Consider the following 18,685-nt stretch of genomic DNA (forward strand, 5'->3'; position numbering starts at 1 on the left):
CTCAAAGAAGAAATAAAGGATGAACTAGTGCATTCTACCAGAGCGGAAGATCTTCGTGGCCTGATGGATCAAGCACTGTCCATCGAATATCGTCTTCAGGAACGGAGATCGGAAAAGAAAAGGAGTAGAGGGTTTGCCCAGCCAAGTAGCTCACGTGCATACCTGCAGCGTTCCGAGGAACCTCGCACTCCTGCTAGAGACATCGAAGGGGAACCCATGCAGGTGGATACTACCCGAGGTCCGCTCTCTGCTAGTGAACGAGAAGACAGACGCAAGAGAGGGTTGTGCCTGTATTGTGGTTCTGCTGGTCACATGCTCCGTACCTGTCCAGTACGTCCGTCCCGGCCTTCGGGAAACGCCACCTCCCGTCCTCTGTAAGAAGGGAGGGGACGGGATCTACAGCTATACCTTCCATCAGCTCCTTTAATGACAATACAACTGCCTTGTTCATCTTTCCTGTCCTGTTACAACTTCCTGACGGTCGTCAAGAAAAGACTATGGCATTACTAGATTGTGGTGCTAGTGGTATATACATGGACAAGACGTGGGCTGCTGCTAACCTAGTTCCTACTCAAGCAAAAGAAGTACCCGAACAGGTACACACTGTGGATGGATCTTTGATATCCTCTGGTCCTGTAGACACCACTACCCTGATGTTAAGTCTACAGGTGGGAAACCATCAAGAACACATCTCCTTCGATCTTATTACGTCCCCTAACCATACCATCATTCTTGGAATTCCGTGGTTCATCAGACATAACCCATATATAAATTGGGTTACCCGGACAGTCTCTTTGTCTTCGCAATTTTGTCATGAGAACTGTTTTACTTCCGACAAGTATTGGTCTCCGAAAAGATCCTTAGCTACTGAAGGTGCCACTGGTATGTCCATTAATACGGTCCAAGGGGTCCCAGACCACTTTTTGGAGTTTCAGGATGTTTTCCAAAAACCGTCAAAACCTGTGCTACCTCCACATCGAGAATATGATTGTGCAATTCCATTGGAACCCGGCACAATTGTTCCTTTTGGGAGGATGTACTCCCTCACGGAACCCGAAAAGGAAGTTCTAAAGGAGTATCTGGACGAAAATATACAGAGTGGTCTTATTGTTCCATCGTCGTCTCCGGCTGGGGCCCCTCTCTTTTTTGTGCCCAAGAAGACTAAGGATCTTCGTCCGTGCCTGGATTTTCGAGGTCTGAATAAAATTACCATTAAAGATCGTTATCCTTTGCCTCTCATCAGGGACATACTGGAAGCAATCAGAGGGGCCCAACGTTTTACTAAATTGGATTTACGAGGAGCCTACCACCTTTTACGCATAAGAGAAGGCGACGAATGGAAGACAGCATTCAGGACCCCATTTGGCCATTTTGAATATAGGGTTATGCCGTTTGGTCTTACTAACGCCCCCGCAATCTTCCAGAGATTTATGGACTCAGTGTTTTCAGACCTACTGAATCAGACAGTCGTGATCTACCTAGATGATATTCTTATTTATTCTAGAAATCCTGAACTCCATACTTCCCATGTGAAACAAGTTCTTCAAAGACTTCGTGATCATCAACTATTTTGCAAACCAGAGAAATGTGAGTTCGACATGACGGAAGTCAAATATCTGGGCTATCATTTAAGTCCCACCGGCATAGCTATGGATCAAGAAAAGGTACAAGCTATCCTAGAGTGGCCTTCTCCTTCTACCATAAAAGAAACACAATGTTTCCTAGGTTTAGCAAACTTCTATCGACAATTCATTCTAGACTTTGCCAGTCAGACTAGCCACATAACTCACACCTTAAAGAAGGACAATTTAAAGAAGGGGTTTGTCTGGACTGAGGCTGCTGAAGCAGCCTTTCAAAGCTTAAAGAGAGCCTTCACCCAAGCCCCCATCTTAAGACATCCAGATACCACCAAACAATTTATAGTAGTAACTGATGCTTCTGAGAGAGCCATCGGAGCTGTCTTACTCCAACGACAAGAGGATGATGGCCTTGAACATCCTGTTTTCTATTTTTCTCATATCCTTTCCACAGCTGAACAACATTATTCCGTACTTGAAAGGGAATTATTGGCTCTGAAAACAGCCTGCCTTGAGTGGAGACAGTTTCTGATGGGTTCCAAGGAACCATTTGAGGTGAGGACAGACCACCGTAATTTACAATGTTTAAGAAATTTTGTATGCCAGAATAGTCGTCAGGCCCGCTGGGCCTTTTTCTTCAGTCAGTACGATTTTTATATTACATATATTCCAGGATCTCAAAACATTCTGGCTGATGCTCTGTCTCGCCGATATCCAGAGTGTTCTCCTTCCTCATCCCAGTATCTTCTAGAACCCAGTAAGATCATTGGAGTGGCTCAGTCTTTCCTGGAAGAAGTACAACAAGAATACGCCAACCTATCGGACCATGACATAGAAGAACTAAGACCATTATTGTACAAGAAACAAGGATATTTTTATTACCAAGACCTGATATTCCTCCCTACAAACAAGGTGCAAAAGAAAGCATTACAAATGTGCCATGATTCCCCTGTAGCTGGTCATAGAGGCATCAAAGCCACACAAGAACTACTTTCACGATTTTTCTGGTGGCCTACCTGGAAACTGGATGTGGAAAAATACGTTCAGGCCTGTCCCATATGTGCCCAAGTCAAAATACCTCACACCAGACCGGCAGGATTACTACAGCCTTTGCCTGTTCCATCGGCCCCATGGCATACTATCTCTACTGATTTTATGTGTTCACTCCCACCATCAGCAGGAAACCGGGTTATCATGGTCACAGTGGATTCTTTCACAAAGATGGCTCATTTCACTGGCCTAAAAAAGCTGCCTAATTCTCAAGAACTAAGTCAAATATTCATAGATCATGTCTTCCGTCTCCATGGACTTCCACATACCATAATATCTGATAGAGGACCTCAGTACATCTCCCGATTTTGGAAGCATTTTTGTAAAACACTGAATATAAATAGAGCCCTGTCTTCAGGGTTCCATCCTCAGACCAACGGACAGACTGAGCGTCTGAACCAAGGACTAGAGCAATATCTTCGATGCTTTTGCAATTCTACCCAAAGTAACTGGAGCACTTACCTCTCTTTAGCTGAATTTTCCTACAATAACTCAGTCCATAGTGCCTCCAAGGTCACTCCCTTTTTCTGTTCCTATGGTTTTCATCCTACCTCTTTCCCTACTTCTCCACAATCCAACTCTCCTCTACCTGCTATTACCTATTTCTCCAAACGCCTTCTCCAACTCCATAAACTAATTCGATCTAATTTGTTACATACCAAGAGGTATATGAAGAAGGCTGCAGACAAGAGACGTACAACCAATCCAAATTATCATCTGCAAGATAAAGTCTGGCTCTCCTCCAAATTCTTGCCCTCACGTCTCTCTCAAAACAAGTTCACACCTCGTTACTATGGGCCTTTCCGTATTCTCCAGTTGGTCAATCCTGTCACTGTCCGTCTTCACTTACCCCATACATGGAAGATCCATCCGGTTTTTCATGTTTCTCAGCTTACACCTTATGTGCCTGATCCTTACTCACGTCAGTTTCCTTGTCCACCTCCTGTCCTTGTGGATGATGTTCCTGAATATGAAGTGCAGGAAATTTGTGACTCTCGTCTTTTTCATAAACGACTTCAGTATCTGATTCATTGGAAGGGTTATCCTCTCAGTGAATGTTCATGGGAAGATGCCTCTTCCGTTCACGCTCCTCTCCTGATTCAACGCTTTCACTGTTTATTCCCTCTTAAACCTGGGCCTTCGGGAGGGGGACCTACTGTCGCGCCGCACCGCGCGGCGCGAGCCCGACTTCTGCCGGGCGTTCGGCTCGGGCCGCGCACCGCGTTATTAAGACGCGGCGCGCCCCCAGCCTCTCCTGCGCGTTTCGAGGCCCCAGATTTGCTTGGGGCCTCGTTCTTCCTTCTGCCTTTCACTGTCCCAGGGGTCTCTGAACCCTCTTACCTGTTTTTCTTCGTTTCTTTGTCCTTTCTTCTTTTTTGCAGTCTGTTGTGTGCCTTTCTTTGTTTTTTCCTCCTTCCCAGATTCCTGTGCTTTCCCAGCATTCCTTGTTCCCTATTCTCTATGGTTCCTCTACTATTCTGTTCTATGTATTGTTTCCCTATCTAAGATGGTGTCCTTTTACTTCCTGTGGGTCACTTCCTGTTTTTTGGTATATAAGGGCTGTGTTTTTCCTCTTTCTTTGCGCTGCAACACTTTCTGCTCAGTTAGTGTCTTCGCTCCTGATTTCCTTGCCTTTTGGTTTTGGATTCAGCATTCTGTGTTTTCTGATTTTTGCTCCTTTTGGATTCCTGTTTGTTTGTTCTTGTTTTTCTCCAGGAGTCTTCCTGTTTGGAGGTTTTTCCCCTTTTTAAGGGTTTTTTTCCCTCTGGCGCTACTTTCTGAAGGGCACGGTCTGTTCTTGGTGTCTCCATTGCCTACAGCACCGTGGCTACCAGAAAGAGTCGCCCCTTTTTGGGCCAAAGCCGAACATTGAAGATTCACGCCACCAGATCTGCAAATTCCAGGCGCAAGCAGCACGTGAGTCGTGACAGGCTGTCCGTCAATCACAAGCAGTTCATCAAGTGCTCTGAGGAGCACTCTCATCCTTGTTCTTGAAGAACATGGAACTGGAACCAAGTGGGGTAGCTTGGATCTCACTTTTATACAAACTTCCCAGAGAGCGAGTACTGATTTCCACGTCAATCCCAGGGACTGGTTTATGGTGGTTCCTTTTCACATTTTATTTTCTTTGCACAGCACAGAAACAGGCTTTGGAGAAGGTGATGGCTCCCATAGCTGGTAGGGACCGTGCTGGCTCCAGGCAGGGGTATCGAAAACATGGGTACAAGACGTGCAGCCTCTGCACCTGGTTGTCATCAGCTTTCCTGCTTGAAGTAATTATCGGGGACAGACAAAAGTGCAAGGTCCTTCTTAGAAGCATCCCTCCGTCTACCAACATCTGCTGACTTATCCATATTCCCCACCATTAACCCAAGTGGCAGCGCCCAGAAAGGATTATCAGCAATTCCCTGCTAAAAATGTCACCTTAGAATGTCTGAAGCAGTCCTGCATCCATCCTCCCAAGCTTCAGTGTCTAAAGCAGGTGTCTCCAACCAGTCGATCGCGAGCTACCAGTAGCTCCCAGGCCCTTCCAGAGTAGCTCACAGCCTGGAGTTCATTTTTAAATGAGCACAGGGTCACATGTTTCCTTAAAGTTAAGGCGATGCTTTGCTTATTTTACATTATTATCATCAGGCTGCAGATAGCAGGGCCTCATAAAGAGCAGCGCTTGAGTCAGATTTATGACCCAGGGCACAGAGGTGAAGAACTCAAGCACTGAAGTATTTCAATCTTAAGTAAAAGTCCTTGTCAACTCAGTATTAGAGCATGAGAACAAAATGATGTTTCTCAATACTTTTAAATTGGAGAAAATGAATATGAAATGTTACCTTAATGATTAGGTTGACTTTTCATTTTAATGTTTTAATTTTTTTTTCCAAAGTGTGTCATTTACAAACAGCAGGACTCTTGCTCCCAGTTGAACCCTGTGCCATATTTATATATAGTCATTTTTCAAATGGGAGAACTGTAAAGTGCAGAAAAATGTTCTACATTATGAACATTTTTGCACTTTAACTTTCTCCCATTTAAAAAATGGTTGTATGTTTGTGGTATACATATAACAGTGCCAGATATGGCGAAAGGTATGTTGTGTGCCCCAAGTACTTATGACACAGGTTCTGTTACCTATACACATATATGCCACATGTTCATACATCCCCAAAGATCACGCTCGCACTGACACACACACACACACACACACAGGGCAGCCATGTCATAGTGCCCCTAGTCAAAGTATTTTGTTCAAACCATAGCATCGGGCTCTATGGATATTACTCTTAAAGTCAAGGAAGCTGGGCATGCGGGTGCCTGGTAATAATGCACGAGTTCTTTAGCCTTCAGTAGCTCACAATGATTTTCACTAATCAGAAGTAGCTCTTGCTACAGAAAAGGTTGGAGACCCTTGGCCTAGAGTTCTACTCTTGGGTTTAGGAATGCAGGCAATACACTTCCACTTTCTGGGGAGGCTGTAAAACAACCTTTATCTTACGCTTTGTAAAACCTTTGTGCTTTGTAAAACCAGGGGCAATTCAGAATGGATCCCTCTGAACTCAGAAATCTTACACTTAGAATCACATGGATTCGTGCTATCATGCACGGTTTATACAACCTGCACTGGACATGCACATAGAGTGTTTGTGCAGGGTCAGGATGTTTTCATACAAGCGTAATTTACACAACACCAGTAGACGCCACACTCCTTGTGAATCAAAGAAACCAGTCTGCTCAATGCTAGAATGATAAGAATGGGGCGATGCCACTATGGCTTAATATTGACATCCTAGGATTTGAACAGTAGTCCCATGTGAGCCAGAGGGTACCCCTTTGTGTGCCTCTGTAGGTCTTAGAACTAGGCTGTTGACCTCTCTGTCATGGACAGGCGTGGTCATCCGAGTTAGCATGTCAGCTGGGCCACAAAGAAGCAAGACTTAGATATCACGTGTAGTTAGGTCACTCAAGGCTTGAGAACACACCTGTTTAGCATGCAGGGTACATTCCTTCCTAACTGCGACAATATTTTGCTAAACGATATTAAAGACATATTCTTCTGTTAGTATTTTGGCCACAACATTTTGGTACCATTGAGGCATGGGCCACATCTCTCCAAGTCTAAGCAACTCAGTCTTCTCTATGCCCAATGTCTCACCCATCTGCAAACCCTAGACTTGCTGTTCTCCAAACCCATGGTTAACTCCACCCAACTCTGTTTTCTTTCTAAACCCGTTTGTCACTCCTTTTTGTGTCCAAGTGTTGTACTCCTTTCTTTGTCCCAAGTGCTATACCGTGCAAGTCCCTCCTCTCCAAGCGCAGGAGTCCCAACAAGGTCACTGTCCTCCATATTCAAGTGTCGCACTCGTCTACAAATGTCTCACTCAGCTGGAAGCCTGGCTGCAACAGTTAGACTGGTTTGTGTGAGTCACGCCCCCTCACACCTGAGTGTTATAGCAAAGTCTGTTTTTGCATTGGCCCACTTCTGTTGAAACCTAAGTGTTTTCCTCCTCTCCAAATCCAAGTGCTTGACTCCTCTTCAGACTCAAGGCTCTCTCTCCTCTCCAAGCCCAAGTGTCTTACTATTCTTCATACCTAAATATGAATAACTGGCCATTGGTGGTCTCTGGTAACCCATCCTCTTCAGTAACTGGCCCTGGTGTTCTCCGGTAACAGCCCCTTGGAGTCCCTGGTAGTCCCTCCTCTTCAGTAACTGGCTCTGGTGTTCTCCGGTAACAGCCCCTTGGAGTCCCGGGTAGTCCATCCTCTGAGGTACCTGGCCCTGGTGTTCTCCGGACCCTTGGAGTCCCGGGTAGTCCATCCTCTGAGGTACCTGTCCCTGGCTGTTTCCTATTAGTCCAGCCTCTGCAGTAACTGGTACTGTGGCATTTGTTCCAATATTTGGTACACACCTAGTAGCAGATTTTCTGACAACGTTGTTTTTTATTTATTTTTTCCTTTTGGAAAAGAATGAAAACAAAACCACATTGAAGGCCATACCCACAGCTTAGATATTTTCTTTTCTTGCCGTCTCCCTTGCTACTGTTTTATTCTGTGTTGTCACAGGGAAAATATATATTTTTCTCTGCTCTGCTTCAAGTAACCTTTTCTGTCATATCTTTACTTTTTAAGAAATGTCTCTCATCCAGTAGGAAGAAATTGAAAAAACACCCCCATCTTGTTTGTATGGTACACCTGGTGGGCATGCTATGAAAGACTGTGAATTATTGAGGCGTAGCAATGAGGTGCAGGGGAGATGTTGGGCAGAGGAGATGGGGATCATGAAGAAAAAGATACTGCAGAGATCGGTGGATGGTAATGCTGAAGGATCAGGATGCAGCGACGACCACAACAACAAAGATGGTGACGCTGAGAGCCATAGAAGACATGGCTGAACAGTACGTTCATATCAAGGAGTGAAATAACAGGAAAGTTACTAGGAGTCCTGAGGTCACCCAAGACTTGACAGATGGTTACAACAGTCTAAGAGTTAGGGACTTTGGTAAAACCCTCTCCAGTGCGTGATTAGAAGGATAGCAGGGATAGGATCCTCTAATCGCTGTGTCATAGCAGCAGTATTGAAAGTAGGACAAGGACAATGATCCATTCATGTGGTAGCTTTGTAGCGAATGCTTACTTTGAGACCAGAAGCAAAACTGCAGCAAAAAGTCTCACCTGCTTTGTGCCTGCTATCATGGCATAGGTATGGTCCATTCTTTACTCCTCCGATGACGGTGTCTCCAGTAGATGATGCTTTTTAATTCAGTGGGGTGCTCATCAGGCCTTGTCTGGCAGTTTGGGGATGGACTCTTCCCTGAGGTGCAGGGTCAGCCCTGATTTGCAGGACTCTCTGTTTAGGGCGGCAGAGTGGGCAATAAGCGATGGGTTGGGATGCTACCTGGAGCGTAACCAGTGGTTTCGACTATTTGCAAGCATTCCTCTCATCATGTTGGTGTGGATTTATTTGTATTTTTATCCATTGATGTTTTCTCTATGAAAAACTGTCTCCTGTCTTTGCTAAATCTGCTTGCTTTTTTGTTTTTACCCTTTTCCTTTCCCTTGCTTCATACCTCCTTGTAGGTAGTAGTCTCTTCTTTAGTCATAGATGATTTGTTATTTCCACTCTTTAAGGTTAGTTGCAAATGTGAAATTGAAATCACTCATCTGAAACTAACACGGTGGACACTTGCACCGACAATAATTCATAGTGGTGGAACTGATATTGACTATCTCACATAGGGGTGGAGGAACAATAATGCAATTGAAAACATTTACCTGGGCCTAATATTGGGCACTAATGTCTGCAGGTATTCATATTGGTGGAACTAAAATTAATCTATCCCACACAGAGATGGAGAAGTGATGTAATACTGAGAAAATTAAATATTCATCTAGCCAAAATATCACTAACTGTTGGCTGCAATGTGCTGTTGTGTGCATTTCTTATTCCGTGTGGAAAAATAGATTAAACAATAGAAACAAATATTCTTAAAATATAGCCTCAGATAAGCTTCTTTACATGTATTTGTATTTTGGGAAAATGAACAATGCCACATTGGTCATATTTAAAGGATGGCTCATTGGTTGTAGAGCTGTTCTACGTCTGGCCATGTGGGTGGAAACAATTTTCTGGTTAGGACTTCAGTTATGTACCTGTGATGCAAAAATAGGATTGCAAGTAAGTAACTTTTACTTAGGCGGAAGGACACCCGAAGGGTCTCGTCACCTCACACACAGTCTAGTCTCTCTTGACGATTAACAAGGTAGGAACATCTATATATGCCTGGGTGCCGGATTGTAAAGGTGGAACTCTGTACTCCCCAAGAGGTTAGCAGTTACTCTCTGGGATCCAGACCTCCCAACATAGACCTGGGTGGGAAAATTAATTGTCTGCTTGGTAGGACTCCAACTGATGCGCATTTCATACCCGGTATTATTTTGTGGTCTCTGTATTATGTCAGTGTCGAGGGAGCATGCCCAGCTGTGAGTGCATTTACGTCAACCCCCTAGAGTAAACAAATAAGACTCCTAAATGTAGATCCACGTGTTGGTTCGATTGCTGATACTGGTTGTAGGAACTTGTCGGATACAGAGCAAAGTGTAGAACATGACCTCCTGACAGCTGCAGAGTGTGGGTGGAGTTGTGCATAAATCATGAGAATCGCTTCTAGCAAAGTGATTTTGTGACTGACTATAGCACACCCTAAATAATTTACCATCAAAAGGGGAGATGCTCAAAATGCGTAATTAACTTATTTCCATAACAATATTCATTCTTTAAATAAAGAGGTTAGCTGGGTTTTGGCAAAAAGACAGACTAACTAGCTGACATTTCAGAGTGACTCACTGCGTTGTTTTGAGCCGGGCTGCTTGCATGGCCACTGAGACTTCTTTGTCTGATTGGCCCGCGCAATTCTCACACTAAGAGATCTTCTAATTCTGGATGCGCATTTACCCCCCCTCGTGCTCCCCTTTCCTACTCTGATTCTTTTGGGTCAACTCTCCCCACATTTCTTTATCTGCTCACCCCCCTGCCTTAAAATATTTACATCTCGTGTGGTAGAAAGAGAGTGGCTTGCAGTACCTATGACAGCTTTTCAGGAGGAGGTTACACTTTCTTTTGTGACACCTTCCTTATGTGACTGTGCCCACTAGGGGAAGCCAGAGACGGGTGTACTGCTGGAATATAAAATGTTGACTAGCGTGCAGCTGAAATATTCTCTCTGGAATATCGACTACCAGTGTATGGTGAAGGTAAGGTGAATCCAAGTATCAGTAGGGCACCAAGATGAAAGTAATACTCTCATCCTCATAAGTGCCTCATCCACCAAGCGGAAAGACTGAAATGATTAAGCCTGGAACCTTCTATTGTCTTCTCGGTGCCGCCCATAAAACCATTCCAAAGCTAGGGACAAAGGGCCTAAGTTATAACTCGGCAGGCGGGTGACTTCGTCACAGTGGTGATGGATATCCTCGTCACCGAAATCTAAATCCCGTAGGATAGAATGGGATTTAGGTTTCGGCGGACGGGAGATCTGTCACCGTTGTGGTGAAGTCACCCATCCGCCGAGTTCTAAATCAGGCCCAACATCTCCAAGGGCCCTCCAACCCCAAGCCCTACTTTCTATCATCTGCAGCTTCCTGACCGGATACCACACACGTTTATGTAGGTAACTGCAGAGTTACCATTATTAGCTCCACATCCCCGTGCGTTTACAATAGACACGTGCCCAAGTTACGTGGTTGAGGAGTTCAGAGTAGTAAATCTGCCCCTACCCACGTCTACTAGTAGTCCATGTTCTGGAGAGGATGGTTTGCCAGGACGATATTTCTGTCGCTAATAGTCTAACATACAGCCACGGAGAATTAAAACCATGAACCGGAGCTAAGAAATCGGTGTTGGCGATGAAGTCCTAGCTTGTTGCGTTACAGTACGCTCCCCATGAACCGGTGATGAAGCTGATGATCCCATTGGTGCAAGACTGACACTGATAGAAATGTGGAGGTTGTGATCGTGGCCTAATGGACTGGTCAGTCGCCAGTCTCATATATTTATTGGTTTTACACACTGCAACTTTTAGCGTCTTCCATTACCAGTTCCTTTCGCTCTCTGGTTTCCTTTCTTTCTCCACACGCCAGTACCTGTCTTCTTACCTCTGCGGGCTCATCTGTTGAGATTCTGTGTATCACGTGCTCATTTTTTCCCTCCTTATAATCCCTCTCAGCACTGAAGTCCGTGCACTGAAAACATGTCCTCCTCCTGGCTGATCAGGATTGCTGTACGGCCTTCATTACTCTTTCCTCCTGTGTGTTACACTTTGTGTTCAGATTGTCTCTCGGGATGCTACTGACCTTACCTCTTCTCCAGCTCGAAGCCTCCGACGTTACATCTCTATACACCTCTAAACCCCACGAGCCTTTCGCCTTCTCCTACTTGCAGCTGTGCTTATTGTTCGGGTTCTTTGTGTACTTTCCCATGCAAATGTGCATTCATAAAGCTACTGCATGGAGAAGTGCATACTTGGAGGCGCACAATATATCGACAGTGGGTATAGCAAGGAGCATAGGGCTCAATGTGGCTTTCAAGTCAGCTTCTTTGCTGATAGAGTGATGTAAGTTGCTGAGTGAGGAATGATAGAAAGATTCCACACGGAATAGACACTCAGTCAGTGGATGTTGTAGCACTTGGGATATTAGAGGAGACTGACATATTCCAAGAACACGTCCCAGTTACTTTCATGTTGCTTCTTTCGATGGCTGTGCAATCCTGCGTTCATGCTCTATCTCACACCTGTCTTTCTCGTTTTGTATTCACTCTTCAGTCACCTTCTCTGCTTATGGTGTGTTGTGCTTTAGAATCTCTTGGTATCAACTCTACAATATTTGTAAAATGTGTTTCTTGATGATCTTTTAGGGAACCTCATTTTGCATCATTTGTGTACCTTTCTCAGTTATGACTTTGCTCTTCTTCCTGGACTTTTCTCCATTGCTCGAATGACCTTGCATTCTGAACTTACAAATGACTTATTTGTCTGGATGGCTCCCAGGCAGATGCGAAGAGTTTCCAAGCCTGTGTGTGATACATCTAGATTACAGGGTAGTCTTTACAATTAAATTTCAACAAAATCGAGGTTCTCATCCTGAGAGCCCCCCCTTCCATTTGAGCCACCACCTCATGGTCTCCAGTCCTAATCACTCAAGGATTCTTGAATCCTGTTTTCTTATCATGCTTCACCTACCACTCATTTATTCTCACCTGTGCCTTATCTCAGCTAGCTCCCATTCTTCGCTGATCTTCAGTCATGTGTCCTATGTCCTGTCCATGGGGGAATATAGAGCCGTGCACAGTCAAACCCTTTCTGCGGCCTCTGTCACTACAAGTCCAGTGGGATCAGTTTCATGCTGCTCCATCGGATTCTCCAAGGCTGCCCTGGTTGTAGAGTCCGCCCACCAGAGTGAAACGAGGACATTCAGGCTAGACAGGCAAACAGAAAGGAAAGAATGGCTCTTTTCTGAGCTGAGAAGATAGGCTGTTGATTTATTTCTGTGAAATCCGCTCTAATTGTGGTGTTTTCCTCACAGTGGTGGAAGAGTGCAAGAGTCGCCTCATCCAGGCAGGATTCCTGGAGCTGAAGGAAACTGAACACTGGGACATCAAACCGGAGCGAAAGGTGAGTGCAGCACCGTGCTGGGTTTTCGGTCTGTTCCTGCTTCTGTGAGGGTTGCAAACACTGCTCTCTCATTGTTTTTTGCAGGTGGTTACCTTTTATTGACCAAGAAGGCTATGGCAAAGTCCCTTTATTGTTTGCCCTCCATTGATTAGGGAGGGTGTGATCGATGCTATTTTGATATTTGGAGTTTGTGGATGACAGGGCCTGTTTTTGCCAGGGAAATGGTGTAGTGGATTGTCTTTCATGTTTTAATAGGTGTTACTGTTTATTACAGAGGGCCTGATTTAGAGTTCATGTGATGGGTTACTCCATCACAGATGTGACGGATACCCCGTACGCCTTATTACTAGTGCTACTGGATATATAAGGCATTTGTAATATGACGGACAGGATGTCCGTCACATTTGTGGCAGAGTAATCCATCTACCGAACTCTAAATCATCCCCAGAGTATTTCATTGGTTTTTGTAGGAGGTGACCTTTATTGACTGGGAAGGGTCTTTGGTTGTAGGTTGTGACCTCTTACTGCCTTGGAGGGATGTGACAGTCTTCCATGGGTTGCTGTGTGTCAGGATGCTCTGTTGGCTGGGAGGGGTGTAATAGACTTCTTTACATTGGTTGCTCTAGGTGGTGGCCTACGTTGACATAGGAAGGTATGTTGCATTTTCTTCGATTGTTTTTCATTGAGGATAACCTCTATGACAAAACCTCTTTCATTGGTTGCTTAATAAGGGGGCCTCTAATAGGCTGGGAGGCCGGCAGCAGAGTCCCTTTCTTTGTTTATTGACACCAGGGGCCGTGTGGCATGTTTGTTGTAAATTATGATGTTGCTAGAGCGGTGTGATGAATTAGATTTCAGTAGTCGTGGGTCATGACCTCTGTTTGGTAGCGGGGATAGTGGGACTATGATTGAGACAATTATGCTGGTTCTTGTTGCTTCTGAGCACTGTTGGCTGGGACGGGTTGATGAAATTTCTATCTTTGGTTTCTACAAGCCATGCTCTCTGTTGGAAGCTGCTGTCTCTCTCATTCGCTCACTCTGCAGCGCACATAGAAAATACAATCTTGTACTTGCAAGTTCAGCTCGCTCTCTCGCCTTGCTCAATCCCTCTGTTGCTGCCTTGGTGTGTGTCCTTGTACTTGGCTGAATGCTCTCAAGTGCCATCATCTTTTCAATATCCTGTTCCACAGCTTCTGACTCTCCCTCACCTGGATATTTGGATTGTGCAGGTGATTTGAGAGAGGCAGGTTTGTGAACGAGGGAATACAACAAGCTTCCCCCGCTTGCTCTTTTGACTCATAGTGTCACTGGAGGTATGTTAGGTGGAAAGAGGGGGGAACTCTACTCATCTCCTGTGCCTCTTTTAACTCTGCCAAAAGAAGGGTAGTATGACTGGGCTGAGGGAAAACCATGGTTCAACCTCGGATAGTCTGACTTCAGCCTACTTTCATAGCTGTTGCTGTCCAGGTCGACAAATAGTGCTGTGGCCCTGTGGGTGGCAGTAGTTGTCCGTGGCGTTGTGTGCCTCCTCATCACCTCTAGTCTGCCCCGAAAGATACATCTGGAGCGGTATATAGGCTTCACCCAAGCACTTGGGCATTAGTTCCTTTCTTTCTTTGCCTTGGTACACAAATCTGGAGCTAGCTCCTCTTTTTCTGCTTAGTTGATAAGCTTTTTTCTTCATAAAATCTCCAGTGTGCAAGGGACAAGTGTGTCTTCCAAAATTTACAGGGTTCAAACCTTGTAGGGACTGGGGCAAGCAAATGTCTGTGACAGATCACCACGTGGTGTGCGTCTTGTGTTTAGGGTCAGACCACGCCTCCAAGTTGTGCAGAGTTTTCCCTGATTAACTTGAAGGCTATCCGGGACTGTGAAGCCAAGCTGTATGCCACAGTGCACCGCTGGAATGAAGCTCCCTCTCAAAATCAAGGACTCGGACCCGTTGCTACTGCTCGGGTACAGTCCCACTACAGATTTTGAGAGGGTCACTTTCCAAGTGCTATGGTAAGTCGAAGTCAAAAAATTTAACACAAGAAGTCCAAGCAGCCTATTTTCATACTTTCCACTCTCCGGATACTTCGTGAGGATGTCAGGGGGCTCTGCTGTCTTGCTTCAGGTCCCATACTGAGAAGCCAATTCTGCAAATGATCCCGATGTACCACAATTTTCTACGTCCATCCGCTATGCCACAACAAATTGAGGCATTTAAGGAGGCCATGCTTTGCATCTTTGGAACCTTACAGCTCCCTCTGGCTCGCCTTTGGGCCCCAGAAATCTGCAGAGATCTCCAGTCAAGGTCCCACCTGCGAATCCACCTTTCATGTTGGTTCTTCCTTCTGAACCCGCTTTGGGTTCATCTGCGACAGAGGAGCTACTCCCACACCCTGCACCATGATCTTCTGCCTCCTCCATTCCAGCACGGACACCACCGACACCGTAGGAGGACATTGAACCCATAGTTCTGTCCAACTCTGAAGCAAAACCATCTTGATACCTGGTACCATGATCCATGCCGGTTCTTGCCATGTCAGTGAAGCTGAAGGAGAACATCAAGTCTGTAGGTCTGTCCGATTATGGGTCTAATCAGTCTTGACTTCAGCAGAATTCAGTCCCTATACTCTTAACTGTGACAAGACCATAGCTTTACCTAGAGGCTGTCCTCCGGTACTCCACCAACTCTTTGGATTGGTCTCTGACCAAAACCAACCAGGAGTTAGAGGTGATGGTGATGAGAGTGATGGTAGGGATGAGTTTGTCCCACAGTGTAACAGTAACACTTCTTATATGGACCAGGAAAATGCCTGAGGACTGGATACGTCCCTGACATGTGGCTAGTGTCCCCCAGGCCTTCCAGTAAAGAGTCCGCTGCTTTTTCCATGGTGATTAGAAGGGCAGCTGAAGTCGTAGACCTGCTGGATGCCTATTTCCATGTACCTGTCCCGCAGGCCACAGATGCTACCTGCAGTTCAAGGTGGGTCAATAGTATTTTCAGTTTGCTGTGCTCTTATTTATCCTCCCCAGTGCCCCTTGGGTGTTCACGAAAGTGATGGAAGTGGTTGCATTTTATCTTTGTAGGTCGGGCTACCAATCTTCCTCTACCTCAACGACTGGCTGTTGAAGGGGGGCTCAACACAGTCAGTCGTGGACCACTTCCAAATTATGTAGAACCTCCTTACATCATTGGGGTTCACAGTTAATGTATTGAAATCACACCTGACTTCTTCACTGGAGCCATCTTAGATTAGGTGCTTTTTTGAGCACTTATGCCCACATTGCACCTGACAGAAATCAAAGACTGGAAAACTCTGTGTCAATGTGGTGATAGCAGCCTCACGCCTGATAAAATGGTCCCTCAACTCTTCTAGTGGCTCCTTCTTTTCCGTTGTGTAGCAATTTTTACTACAAAGGACTATCCATCTGGATAAAGTCTGCTTCTGTATCGCTTTTCCCTTCTTTGCTCCAGAGGACCCACAAAGAGCTGATCGGCCACTTGATGGTCTTTGGTACGATAGATATAAATGCAGAGTGCTCTTCTAAGGTTCAAACAATGGAGCCTCTCCTCCTCTTTCGAGGGTTGAGGATGGGCAAAGAACATCAGACGAGTGATTGATTAACCAGCGGGAACAGAGGTCACAAACTTTGGAAGAAAAGCACCAACTTATTTGGAAGAAGGTGGTATATGGAGGCTACACTGCCAGAGCATGAAGCTCACTTGTGACATGCGGATGATATTGCATTGATAAAAATGACAACACTTGGGGGGCAGCTGTGGAACAGTTCAAAGGGAGTGCACATATGGAAAGTTGGACCCTAGTTAAAATCCCACGTGGCATCACAAAAGGTTTAGTGGGTTGTTGGGGGTGGGGGCCTTTGAGAAAATGCATCACAACAGGTGATTTGAACAAAGACGATTGGTCTGTGAGCCTCAAAAAGGCCGAAAGGTTTGGCAGGTAACCTTTAGCAGTGCCCACTGCAAATCCCTGCTGGGCCAAAGACAGAATGAACAGTAACTCATTTAACAGTTTGGCTTGCAGTGGGTTTGTGTTACAGGTGCTACACGAAGCTACAAACGTCTCCCAGCGCTAGCGTAAATTGCCAGGATGACATTCACTACTTGGAGTGATAGAGCGACTGCGGTCAACTCCCACTGATCATTCTCCCTGCATGTAGGTATAGATTGCGCGAGCTTGTGTACAAAACCCGGTCCTGATGCTGCGACACAAGATCGTCTGTAGCAGTAGCTTAATGAGAGGCCAGGTTCTCATGCCCAGACAGTTCACTTTCAAGAGCTGACCGTGGGCCACTGAGATAACTTTGGCCCAGTCATTCTTGAACTTCTTCAGAACTCTGGGCGGGAGACAAATTGGCAGGAAGGCTTACAGGAGTCCCCAGCTCCACTGTAAGTGGAATACGTCCTCAAGAGACAGTCCACTTGGGATCTCCAACAGCCACAAGTGTTGACACTATGCATTCTCTCAGCAATGAAAAGATTGAGCCAGGGCTTTCTGCACTGGAGGAAGACGTCCTGCACCACTTTTGTGTGTAGTTGCCAGTTGTGATCCACTAGGCATCGCCAACTGTGTTTGTGTGCCCCAGGTGGTGCATGATCAGGGAGGTACTCTAATGATTCAACCAGGTCCATTGGTGCGGAGCCTCCGAACATAGAGTCCAGGACCCAGTCTTCCCTGCTTGCTGCCTCTTCTCATCACCACCTCTCCCAAATGTCCTCCCCAGCACAGCAGTGACACTTCTGTGATGTCTGTCGGCTCTGGGGTAACCAAGAGAGGGTCTGTCACTAGTCCAGTTGGGTTTGAGTAGTCACAACTGCATATCTTTTGCAGTCTTCTCTGTAACCTGCATGGAGTCCGAAAGGTTTTCATGATGCTGGACCCACTGAGACTTATGATCTCACAGCAAAGCCTGCATATGCCATCTCGAATGATCGACCACAGGATGCAGGAGGCCAAGAATTCTCACTGAAACCAACTACTGTGGCTGAAAGATCAGGATCATAATCCGAACATCCTGGACTTGTTATTTCGGATAGAAGGCTCAAAACACACATTATCCAAGATGGCGTGGATAAAAGAAAGCCTCTTCAAAGAAGTAAACACACAGACGCGTGGAGCTACTGTCGTGACAGTCAGGTCTGACGGAAAGGGTATTTTTGCCATTCTTTCCTGCAGGACATTTTGGTCTGATTCATTGCACAAACCCACCACCTGGGATGGTACTGCTTTAGTATCTATTCTAAAGGTGAGGAATCTATAGTTAGAAGTATCCATCAAAAGAATAAGTTACTTATCTTTGGTAATGCTCTTTCTAGGGGATACTCTAACCAACTAAATATTCTTTACCTCCCTCCCACCTCCCTGTTCTGTGGAATGGTCTCTTTTCCATCTGAAAATGTTCCAAATTCTACCACCTGACTTAATTGCGGATCGGAGTTGTTGGGGAGCCACACATTGCCACCTTTGGGTGTGCAGGGGCTATGCTGCGGTTAGATAAAGTATCCACCAGAAAGAGCATTTCTGATGATAAGTGACTTGTTCTTCAGTAGCAGCCTGCATACACATGGCTGACGGGGCTCCTCCCTTTGATCCTGCTGAGAGAGGAGCCCAGCCAGCTAAAAAAAAAAAAAAAAAGAACATTGTTTATGTTTTTTCAACCTTTTTTGTTTGTGTGCAGTTGACAGTATTTGTCAAACATAGACAGCAGTCTAACAAATAGAAAAGCTTTATTTTTTAGTGTTTTATTTTATTTGGCCAATTGGGCGCCTATGTTTATTGAATGATCTTGGTGTAACATGCAACACCTGGAGGCACTAATGGAAACTTTGAGTTTGTGACTGAGAGAGAGAAGGAACAGGAAAACGAGCAATGACATTGAGAGTAGTAA

The 18,685-nt window shown here is 45.4% G+C and overlaps 1 protein-coding gene across 2 annotated transcripts in view; it reads left to right on the forward strand.

Annotated features, from left to right (window-relative positions):
- DNPEP (aspartyl aminopeptidase) overlaps window positions 1-18,685 on the forward strand; it is a 430,726-nt gene that overhangs the window by 192,775 nt on the left and 219,266 nt on the right. For both annotated transcript variants that reach the window (XM_069227160.1, XM_069227161.1), the window contains exon 3: window positions 12,699-12,787. In XM_069227160.1, the coding sequence (XP_069083261.1) occupies window positions 12,699-12,787 (89 nt within the window). The remainder of the gene's footprint in view (window positions 1-12,698; window positions 12,788-18,685) is intronic.

This window comes from Pleurodeles waltl, chromosome 3_2 (genome assembly GCF_031143425.1).
Source record: "Pleurodeles waltl isolate 20211129_DDA chromosome 3_2, aPleWal1.hap1.20221129, whole genome shotgun sequence".
In the NCBI taxonomy this organism is placed as follows: Eukaryota; Metazoa; Chordata; class Amphibia; order Caudata; family Salamandridae; genus Pleurodeles; species Pleurodeles waltl.